This window comes from Lissotriton vulgaris, chromosome 5 (genome assembly GCF_964263255.1).
Source record: "Lissotriton vulgaris chromosome 5, aLisVul1.2, whole genome shotgun sequence".
Taxonomy (NCBI): Eukaryota; Metazoa; Chordata; class Amphibia; order Caudata; family Salamandridae; genus Lissotriton; species Lissotriton vulgaris.
In genome coordinates, this window is record NC_141693.1 from 1,323,459,629 (window position 1) to 1,323,471,833 (window position 12,205).

General features: G+C 50.2%; 1 protein-coding gene across 1 annotated transcript in view; it reads left to right on the forward strand.

Annotated features, from left to right (window-relative positions):
• Positions 1-12,205, forward strand: part of LOC147712542 (F-actin-monooxygenase MICAL1-like) — a 372,964-nt gene that overhangs the window by 190,658 nt on the left and 170,101 nt on the right. Inside the window, exon 9 of the mRNA XM_086923247.1 lies at positions 6,805-6,920. Within this exon, the coding sequence (XP_086779373.1) occupies positions 6,805-6,920 (116 nt within the window). The remainder of the gene's footprint in view (positions 1-6,804; positions 6,921-12,205) is intronic.

Consider the following 12,205-nt stretch of genomic DNA (forward strand, 5'->3'; position numbering starts at 1 on the left):
GAAGCTATGTGCTCACCCAAAATGTTACTCATCAGGAAGCCTTTCTACTAGGAATGCAGTTTTTCAGTAAACTGCTCTTCTAGAAAAAGCATCTGGGTCTTGGCACTTGCTGCTTATGGTGTGCAAGTGAGCGGGCTGGTATTGGTCTGAGCTGCAGAATGTGAACCCATGGCTAGAAACATGTGGGTGAATCCTGACCATTAATGCAGTACCGTCATGTGATTTAAAAACTTTGGGTCTTGAAGGATTTCCTGTGGGGGGAGAGATTGTTTGTGGACACCAACGACATCCCGCCCTCGCAAGTTTTGTGCGACTCACTGGCCACCTTCTTCCATCGCAAGATCGCCGACATCCACGACAGCCTCATCTCCTCATCTGACCCGACCACAACAGACCCCACCCCGAACGCCACCTGCACCAACCAGCTGAACTTCTGGTCCCACGTCAAAGAGACATGCAAGGTCATGAACTCCATCCACTCAGGATCTCCATCAGACCCCTGCCCACTCCAAATTTTCAACAAAGCTGACGCAACCATCGCACCCAAACTACGGAAGGTCATCAACATCTCCTTCGACACAGCAACATTCCCTGAAAGCTGGAAACATGCCGAAATAAACGCCCTCCTCAAGAAACCCAAGACGGTCCCCAAAGACCTCAAGAACTTCCGGCCCATCTCCCTACTCCCCTTCCTGGCGAAGGTCATTGAGAAAATCGCCAACTTACAGTGACCCGCCACCTCGAGTACAACCACATCCTACACCCATCCCAGTCCGGATTGAGACGCAACCACAGCACCGAGACTGCCCTCATCGCCGCCGCAGACGACATCAGGCGCTAGCTATATAACGGCGAAACTTCAGTCCTCATCCTCCTTGACCTGTCAACCGCCTTCGACACTGTCTGCCACTGCACACTAAGAACACACCTCCAAGAAGCTGGAATCCAGAAGAAGGCCCTGGACTGGACCACGTCCTTCCTCTCCGGCAGAATCCAGAGAGTCCGCCTCCCGCCCTTACGATCCAAAGCCACCGACATAATCTACAGCGTACCCCAGGGCTCATCCCTCAGCCCGACCTTGTTCAACGTCTGCATGGCCCCCCTCGCACAAGTGGCCCGCCAGCATGACCTGAACATCATCTCTTACGCCGACGACACCCAGCTCATCCTCTCCCTCACCAAGGACCCGCACACCGCCAAAACCAACCTCCACGAGGGAATGAAGGCAGTCGCCGAGTGGATGAGGAGCAGCCACCTGAAACTGAACTCGGACAAGACTGAGGTCCTCATCCTGGATCCCACCCCATCTGCGTGGGACGACTCCTGGTGGCTGACCTCACTGGGAGCAGCTCCAACACCCACGGACCACTCACGCAACCTAGGTTTCATCCTCGACTCCTCCCTCTCAATGTCAAAGCAGGTCAACGCCATATCCTTCTCCTGCTACAACACCCTCTGCATGCTTCGCAGGATCTACAAATGGATCCCGACCGAAACAAGAAGAACAGTGACCCAAGCCCTCGTCAGCAGCAGGCTGGACTATGGCAAGGCACTCTACGCAGGAATCCCGGCCAAACAACTGCAACAACTACAACTCCTCCAAAACTCATCCGCCCGACTGATCCTCCATGTCCCCTGCCGCAGCCACACCACCTCCCACCTAAAAGACCTGCACTGGCTCCCCGTCAACAAGAGGATCACATTCAAGCTCATCACCCACGCACACAAATCACTCCACAACACCGGACCAGCCTACCTGGACAACAGACTCAACTTCTACACCCCCGCCCGCCAGCTTTGCTCCGCCAGCCTCACCCTTGCCGTCGTCCCACGCATCCAACGAACAACCTCCGGCGGCAGAACCTTCTCCTTCCTTGCCGCCAAGACCTGGAACGCCCTCCCCACCCATCTGCGGAAGACCCAAGACCTGTTCACCTTCAGAAGGCTCCTCAAGACCTGGCTCTTCGACCAGTAGCAGTCCCCCCCCCCCCCCCCCCCCCCCCCCCCCCAGCGCCTTGAGACCCTCACGGGTAAGTGGCGCGCTTTACAAGTTCACTGATTAATTGAATGATTGATTGATTGGATTGATGGAACAGGTAAAGAAGTGATCTGGATAGGCTCCGAACACTAAGGTCTTTGGGAGAGCAGGTGCTTCTCTGGAAGTGAATTTTAGGGGGATGCATAGATTGTGCCACCGAAGAATCTGGTGGTGCCACCTGAAGAGGTTATTGTTATGATGACAGTTTGGGGCTGCATGTTGGAAAATGGAATTCCTTGGATCTGTGGTGATGGGCCAGAAGGGTTCCAGGAGTAGGCAGTTGATTCTTGAAAACCCTACCTGAAGGATAATTGTCCTTTGCCAGCTTAACGTTTTCGAATAAAAGCACCTTTCTGTATCTGAGCCTGCTGTCTTTGATGATGGATACCCTCAAAGCTCAACTCAAAAAGTTACTGGATTTGGGTGTTATTGCGGAAATAGGAAATGTAATCCTCAAAGTGGTTGGCCCCTGTGGTTCTTGTTCAAAAGGTGGTGGGAATAGTGTGCAGATGTGTGTAGATATTAGAGGTCTCAAGCATATCTGGGTAGATCACCAGCCTCTCCTAAACATTTTAGAGACTTTGGCACTTTTTAAAGGATCCAAGTTGTTCAGTACCATGGCTTTATAAAGCAAGCCTCAGCATAGCATCAAGTGCCGTTACATGCTGAATCTAGACACCTTGTATCATTGGTGACACCCAGGAGCATACAGGTTCCTGCAGATGCCTTTTGGGTTCTCAGCAGCAGCTGCTTATTTTCAGAGAGATATGAAACTGTTAAGTGTCCCACAAGTTCTCTTTTTCCAAGATTATATCCTGGTGTATGGAAAAGATAAGAGTTAACGTGGCAGAATTCTGAGGCTGGTGCTCTAAAAACTGCGGGATGCAGGTTTAACCTTAAAGAAAAACAAATGTAGATTTGAAGATACAACTGTCACATACTTGGGGCACACAGTCTCAGGTGAAGGAATACGTGTGAAGATAGAACTAGCTAAAAGCATCTTGGTGGCGCCTATCCCTAAGGATCAAGATCAAGTAAGATCTTTCCTTTGGTTAGCCGAATTGTGCTTTAAGTTCACAGCTCATTTTGCCAGTGCTGTCCATCCATTATGAAGTTTGCTCAAGAAGGGAGCAACATTTTTTGGTGCAACAAGTGTGAAAGGAGTTTCCAGTGTTTCAAAGTATCCATTAGTAAACTGCCTTCATTGGGACATTTTGACACCTACATGAGAACCATTTTAAGACATATGCAAGCTTAGTATGGGGACAATATTATCATAGATTGTTGAAGGGGAAGAGAGATTAGTGGCGTTTGCTTCGCAGTCCTTGAGAGGAGCCGAAGAACGATACTCTGTGATGGAACATAAAGCCTGGGGGATAGCATGGGCAGTAAACATTTCACGTTTTATTGGTGGGGCATCCTATTTGTTGTAAGATGTGATCGTCCTTTGGTGCAGATTTTTACCTGAAGAGATTAGGGGAACCTGATGCATAGGAAAAGAAGATGGAGGGATGGATGGACGGAGGGAGGGAGGGAGGAAGGGAGGAAGGGATTTACTATATATAATTTTCAAGTTGAGTATTTGACTGGTGATAGAAATATAGCAGTGGACTGCTGTTCAAAGTTGGCTATTGATCGTGATGGCACAAATGTGGGTCCTGGGATTAATGATTCGACGACTTCCATGACTGCTGTAGCTTGGGTTAAGGAGCAAGCAATCATGGAGGAGAAATGGAAACAGGCCAGGATAGAAGATAAGGTATTTGGAACATTGTTAGATTACATGGTGGATGGGTGGCCAGACTACGGTGGCATTCCTAGCTGTGTCAGATGATTTTGTAATGTAAGAGAAGAGTTGACTTTAATTGATGGTGATCTGTTTAGAGGATTGCAACTGGTTCCACCATCAGGACTGAGAGAGAGAATCATGATGACACGAGGGTCAACTGGGTAGAAATTTAACTAAGACTACAATCCGTGAGCTATATTCACAGCCAATTCTAGAGCAGTGGGTGGAAGGGATGGCAAAGGATTGATGGCTTTGTGTTAATGAAGAAAAAAGCAAAGTGACTCCTTCTGTACCCTTATCGACTGTTGACATTCCATTGGAACCTGGGAGGAAATTAGATTTGGACATTATGGGGCCCTTTGAGATACTGTCTCTAAAGAAATGCAATATGATGATGTTGCTTGATTATACTTTCAAGTGGGCGTAGACACTGTGTGTAAGTTTGGTGAACACACGAGCTGCGATTGATTAATGTGAAGGATCAGTTTACATGTGAAGGAATTCCCGATATGATTGTTATAGACAATGAGGTACAATTTGTTTCCACTGGGATGAAGGAATTTCTGTGAACTTAGTCGATCCAACATCCTAGAATGGCTTTATTGGCTCCACATGCGAATGGTCTTGCGGAACGTATGAACAGCATGGTTAAATCATGCATTCTGAGAGCGTTTCACACCAGTATGTCTCTTAGGGAGATGTTACAGGAGAAGTGGTGGGTACAAAGGAATACTCCTCGGTTACAACTAAAACACCTTTTCAGATGTTAAAGGGTAGGGTTATGCATTATAAACTTAATCCAGCTAGGTTGGGAAACCAGAGGATAGACTAACCCGGAGGGAGAAAGTTGACTGATGTTGAGACTAGAAGGGAGAATTATCAGAACAGTTGTAAGGCTAGATACGATGAGAATTGTGTTAAGGAGTGTAAATGAAGATTGTAGATATGGTTTTGGTGAAAAAACCTGTTTTGTTCAGAAAGGCAGGTCTAGGTTGTTGGTCCCCTTTAAAATAATGGACATGAGGAAGAATGTAATGGTGTTGGACTCTTGTGAGGTGTGGAGTATGCCTCTGCTAATCAGGGCAAATGATGTTGAAAGGGGTGAGAAGGATGTGGAAGATCATCTTTTCTAGTCACTGGAAGTTTTGAGTCCTCTTTTTCTGGTGCACTTTACACCACTGCACTCTGTAGCATTCCACTCTGTTGCATTTCACTTTACGCCACTGCTCTCTACTCCACTATACTTACTGTGCACGACTCTACTCTGCACCACTGCACTCTACATCACTATACTCTACTATGCTCCACTCTAATTACGCCACTGCTCCCTACACCACTCTACTCTGCACCACTGCACTCTATGCCAATGCACCCTACCCCAATCCACTGTACTTTCCACCACTCCACTGTATGCCATTTTACTCTACTCCAATCTACTCTACACCACTCTATGCAACTCTAGTCTATGCCACTCCACTCTATGCTACTGCAGTCTACTCTGCGCCACTCTACTTTATGCCAATCCACTGTATGCTACTGCACTATACTCTGCAGCACTGCACTCTACACCACTGAACTGTACGCCACGCTACTTTGCACTACTGCGTTCTATGCCAATGCACCCTAAGCCACTGCACTTTATGCTGCTCTATTCTGCATCACTCCACTCTACACCACATCACTCTGCAGCACTTCACTCTATGCCAATGCACTGTAGGCCCCTGCATTCTACGGCCCTGTACTCTACACCACTACACTCTATGCAACTGTACACTATGCCATTCTACTCTACACCACTCTATGCAACACTCTCATCTATGCCACTGCATTCTACAATGCTGCATTGTACACCATTGAATTCTATGCTGCTGCACTAGACGCTGCTGCACTCTACGACATTTCACTCTAAAACCTGCTATGCTAAAGCAGTCAAGACCAGTCGACTTTATTCTAATTACTGTACCCTACACTACATGACTCCACTCTATGCCACTCCACTCTACTTTCGCCATTCCACTCTGTATTCCGCTAACTTTTAGCAGCGCTGAACAGCAGCCATGCTGATGTACAACATGGCTAAAAAACATTGGTGAGAACTATTGGCTTTGCCAGTGCTTGTTTTTTTCTGCCTCCAGGGGGCAATTTCTCATGAAATGTGCAGCTGTTTTCCATTAAAAGGTATTGTAGAAGACTTTTTCATCTTCTTCCTTGTTGTGGTGCCTCTCAAAGGGCAGCATTTCAGCCTCCACCGATCAGAACTCGATGAGCTCACACACTGACACACGGTTGTGTAGGGCTCTATCTGGAGTCCAATATCCCCATCTCTTAACACTGCTGATCGGACTCCGCTTCCAGTGACCGATGTGTGACAAACAAGTGGTTGGCATGTTCAAACCTCCAGACCCATCTTGTCACCTCCTTTCATTCTGGGGATCCTGTCCAATGCCCTCCCCCCACTGGGCTTGATGGCAAGACCTGCGCTGCTCACAGCACCAGATCTCCACATGGAGACCGTAGGCCCTGGTACTGCTTGGTGACCCTGAAGCATAAGTTTGGTACCCAGGGGTCTTCCCCAAGCCCACCCATAAGCATATATTTGGTACCCGGGGTCTTCCCCAAGCCCACCCAGAGGCTCTCTACCATTCCCTCAGGGTGGTGGGGATGGTGCAGTAATGGTTACCTGTATGCATTCTACTACATTGAGGGTCCTCAGGGTACACCACGACCTGCATCCAGTTCTCCTAACAGAATGCACAGTCCAGGTGTGCAGAGGCTTCTCACAATGAAGGGATTTGTCTTCCCGGGTGAGCAGAGTGCGGATGAGTTACAGAACGTCCTCTGTAACCCCTCTGATTGACAGAAAAGAACCGATCTTCATTTGTGGTATTGGTATTGATGTAATGCAGCCACCATGCATGTATTTCAGATACAGATTGTAGGCAGGTAGACCTATTAACGTGTGTCTGTTTTCTTCTAGCCTTTCTGGCCTCTTGGCACTGGAGTGGCCCGAGGATTCCTGGCAGCGTACGATGCTGCCTGGATGGTGAAGAAATGGGCATCGGGGGCCCCACCATTGGAGGTCCTGGCAGAAAGGTGAGGACTTGGCAGCAGCTGCACCAGATGGCCCGAGTACCTGCTGTGCTGATCTGGAATGTAACGTAGCTAAGGGGGGGATCATGTGTTCTATTGTGACTCTACAACTACCCCAGGCAGGCTGACCTACATGGACAATACCTGTGTAGAGCATGCCATGCTGACCTACATGGACAATACCTGGGTAGAGCATCCCAGGCTGACCTACGTGGACAATACCTGGGTAGAGTATTCCAGGCTGACCTACGTGGACAATACCTGGGTAGAGCATCCCAGGCTGAACTACATGGACAATGCCTGGGTAGAGCATGTTAGGCTGATCTACGTGGACAATACCTGGGTAGAGCATCCCAGGCTGACCTACATGGACAATACTGGGTAGAGTATGCCAGGATGACCTACGTGGGAAATACCTGGCTAGAGCATCCCAGGCTGAACTACATGGACAATACCTGGGTAGAACATCCCAGGTTTGACCTACATGGACAATACCTGGGTAGAGTATTCCAGGCTGACCTACGTGGACAATACCTGGGTAGAGCATCCCAGGCTGAACTACATGGACAATGCCTGGGTAGAGCATGTTAGGCTGATCTACGTGGACAATACCTGGGTAGAGCATCCCAGGCTGACCTACATGAACAATACTTGGGTAGAGCATGCCAGGCTGACCTACGGGGACAATAGCTGGGTAGAACATGCCACCCTGCATGGAAGAACTAGACTACTCTTCACCCGGGCGAGCCGGTCTAAGGCTCTGGTATACGGTAGAACGACACGACCATGTCGATCAGCGGTATATGCAGGCTGAGGTTTAGGGGCTGGATGGAGATCAAACACACCCCCTCAGTAGGAGGGGGGGGAAGTAGAGCTGTTGTAAGTGCCATGCAGCAGACGGAACTCTTTTAGCAGGCCGGTTCTGTGCAGGTAGGTAGCATTACTAGGGTCAGGAATGCACGACACTGCGAGACCAGCCCTGCACCGCGAGACCTGCGCTGCACTGTTCGGGTACAATCCTGGTTCACACATTAATTCCTTTTTGTAGTCTGAGGGCTTCCTCTGTGGGTGATGCTTACATTATCATTGTAGTGTGTGAAGCTTGCTCCTCTCCATTCACAGTATAGTCATGTGGCTGTGTATTGTTGGGGTACTCTCGCGCAGTCTGGTGGGAGGCTGCTACTGCAGCAGTGATGTTTTGATTGTGGGATGTTTGTTGGACCCTAAAACCCTCGGCTCCCAGTCCTCTTTCAGTTTCCATCAGTAGATTTGATGGATCTGAACGGTCATCACAATTTATCAATCACAGTTTCACTAGCTATTGTAAATCGAAGTCCGCTTTATTGTTGTTAAGTGTGCACCATTTAAAGACCATGAAATGTAACACCTTTATCTTCTCCCTATCGCATAACGTCCCCGTGCATTCATAGAGTAGCATGCGTTCAGTCATTTAAATCTCATACACACAGAGGCAAACATGTATCAGATCATAACTGTTTTTCAAAAATCTTTGTATTAGACAGTAACTTCTGACAGTATGTGTATATATTTGTGTGTGCCTACTATATATAGTTTTATCTGTATATATTTTTTATATATTTATATATATATATATATATATATATATATATATATATATATATATATATATATATGTATTCTGTATATTCACTGAAAGAAGCAAAGGGTAACGTGATGTTATTGTTAGATGTTGAAATTAGTATAAAAACGAAAGTTTTAAAAGCCAATAACATTCATCAGTTATAGTTTACTGAGCTAACTAGAATTTGTTCCCCCACCATGCACTGGTTGTGACTTCACATATTACATCACAGATGACGTGCTGAATAACATCATTGATGCCAGCACTGATCACATCCCAACAGTTTTTTTTTTTATTGAATGAAATGCGGGGATTCATTTCAGTGAATTTGTTTTTGTTTGATCATACTCAAAGTTGACCATTTGCCCCGCCCCCTCAGGCAACCTGCAGCCAACCGTCTCGCTGAAGCACACGAGCAGCAGGAGATACAGGACCGAAATGAGTGACAGGAGAAAAAGCTGCCTTGGCAAATCAGGAGGCCCACTTTTCTCGAATGTTCGGCACTGAGGAACTCCGCAAGACCAGCCTTCCAAATATACCTATCTTTTTATGCCCCTCAAGCCCAACTTGAAGACTTCTCTAAATGCAAAATTCTCAAAAACCGCTGGACAAATTTACACTAACTCACAAAATACACACTTTCTGAACAAAGCTCTAACTCTGCCAAATTTGGTGTAAGAACATAAGCCATCGCCTTTTGGCCTCCAATCCCCTCCCTCTTCGTAGCCTCCGTTGATGGATCGGCACTCAACTTTCCATGAAGAAGCCGAGGAGGATAATCTTTTTCAAAGTTTTGCTTAAATCTATCAAATGGCACCAACGTTATTGGCAAAATAAAACATGATCTTCCAGTGGAAAATCTGACCTAATTATAACTGCACAGTGGCGACCGCCCTGTTTAATAAATATATATGTAGTAAATGTTCTTATGCTTTTATTGCATAAAATGTAGTTGTATAAAATCTCATATTTAACAGGAGCCCTTGAAATATGGAAACTATTCCATGGGTGACTGCCCTAAAACAACTCTGCAGAGCTTTAACATTGTCAGGGTCTCCAGGACTATGCAGCAATGAAAGACCAGATTATGCAGCAATAGAAGGTACATTAGGTGGCATTTGAGGCACAGACTCTGGCATTATCATGTTGAGCCACTTGAAATAGAAACATTGTTTAAATCTGCGAATTTTGTGGCAAATGTTGTTAAAGCCCTAAGTATTCTGTAAATGCTGCAGCCACAGAATTACATAATTCAATTTTCCCTGACCATAGTGCATTCTTTTATCACTAATGTACTCCGGAATATTAAAAAGAAAAACCTGATCATTGTAGTTCTAGTGAGTGCCCGTTGTTTGTTGCACCTGAAAAGGACGATTTTCACCCTCTGTCCCTTGTACCGACAGAATGTTTTTTTAACAGTGTTTTTGTAAAATTCTACATTTGTCACTAGTTTAGTATTATCCACTTCTTGTTACTGCAGACAACCAAATGGCACATTCGAGTGTTTCACTGCTCTTTTATAACCATGTTACCTATTTAAGAAAAAAAATGTAATATGATAAAATGGGTAACTTGCAATATAGCCCCATGCTGCTTCAAGTGGTGACATTTACACACCACTCTGCTTTCGGCTTCATCTCTAAATCTGAACAGCTCTTGTTTCAACAGTCTAAGATGCTGCACATAAATTATGTAAAACAGAAGTACTAAGCTTATTATCCACTAGCAGCAGCAGCAGGATTAGTCTCTCAGCTCATCACAGCTCCATTCTTATGTAGATTAACGAACACCACTTACCCAGATGAGCCACACTTACCGGGATTAGTGTTCCTGAAGCCCCTTGGCACTGTTAGAGGAAAGAGTAAGATACTGGTATATGCGTATATGCAGAACTCACAGATACCCGTTTGGTAACGAAGGAGCCACAGCTTGGTAGGCAGAAGTAGTCTCCCCTTCTACATGGCCCTCCATGCTGAGCCTGCTCCCCCCCCGTGCTGAGCCTGCTCCCCTCCGTGCTGAGCCTGCTCCCCTCCGTGCTGAGCCTGCTCCCCTCCGTGCTGAGCCTGCTCCCCTCCGTGCTGAGCCTGCTCCCCTCCGTGCTGAGCCTGCTCCCCTCCGTGCTGAGCCTGCTCCCCCCGTGCTGAGCCTGCTCCCCCGTGCTGAGTCTGCTCCCCCCGTGCTGAGCCTGCCCCCCCCGTGCTGAGCCTGCTCCCCCAGTGCTGAGCCTGCTCCCCCAGTGCTGAGCCTGCTTGCTCCCCCCCCACTGGGTGCTGGGCCTGCTCCCCCCCACTGGGTGCTGGGCCTGCTCCCCCCCACCGGGCACTGGGCCTGCTCCCCCCCGCCCACTGGGCGCTGGGCCTGATTCCCCCCCCCCCCCCCCATCACCGGGCGCAGGGCCTGCTCTCACCACCGGGCGCTGGGCCTGCTCTCACCACCGGGCGCTGGGCCTGCTCTCCCCACTGGGCGCTGAGCCTGCTCTCCCCCTTCCCATGCGCTGAGCCTGCTCTCCCCCTTCCCCTGCGCTGAGCCTGCTCTCCCCCTTACCCCGCGCTGATCCTGCTCTCCCCCTTACCCCGCGCTGAGCCTGCTCTCCCCACCGGGCGCTGAGCCTGCTCTCCCCACCGGGCGCTGAGCCTGCTCTCCCCACCGTGCGCTGAGCCTGCTCTCCCCACCGTGCGCTGAGCCTGCTCTCCCCACCGTGCGCTGAGCCTGCTCTCCCCCTTCCCCTGCGCTGAGCCTGCTCTCCCCCTTCCCCTGCGCTGAGCCTGCTCTCCCCCTTACCCCGCGCTGAGCCTGCTCTCCCCCTTACCCCGCGCTGAGCCTGCTCTCCCCCTTACCCCGCGCTGAGCCTGCTCTCCCCCTTACCCCGCGCTGAGCCTGCTCTCCCCCTTACCCCGCGCTGAGCCTGCTCTCCCCCTTACCCCGCGCTGAGCCTGCTCTCCCCCTTACCCCGCGCTGAGCCTGCTCTCCCCCTTACCCCGCGCTGAGCCTGCTCTCCCCACCGGGCGCTGAGCCTGCTCTCCCCACCGTGCGCTGAGCCTGCTCTCCCCACCGGGCGCTGAGCCTGCTCTCCCCACCGGGCGCTGAGCCTGCTCTCCCCACCGGGCGCTGAGCCTGCTCTCCCCACCGGGCGCTGAGCCTGCTCTCCCCCCCCAGGCGCTGAGCCTGCTCTCCCCCTTCCCCTGCGCTGAGCCTGCTCTCCCCCTTCCCCTGCGCTGAGCCTGCTCTCCCCCTTCCCCAGCGCTGAGCCTGCTCTCCCCCTTACCCCGCGCTGAGCCTGCTCTCCCCCTTACCCCGCGCTGAGCCTGCTCTCCCCCTTACCCCGCGCTGAGCCTTCTCTCCCCCTTACCCCGCGCCGAGCCTGCTCTCCCCCTTACCCCGCGCCGAGCCTGCTCTCCCCCTTACCCCGCGCCGAGCCTGCTCTCCCCCTTACCCCGCGCCGAGCCTGCTCTCCCCCTTACCCCGCGCCGAGCCTGCTCTCCCCCTTACCCCGCGCCGAGCCTGCTCTCCCCCTTACCCCGCGCCGAGCCTGCTCTCCCCCTTACCCCGCGCCGAGCCTGCTCTCCCCCTTACCCCGCGCCGAGCCTGCTCTCCCCCTTACCCCGCGCCGAGCCTGCTCTCCCCCTTACCCCGCGCTGAGCCTTCTCTCCCCCTTACCCCGCGCCGAGCCTGCTCTCCCCCTTAC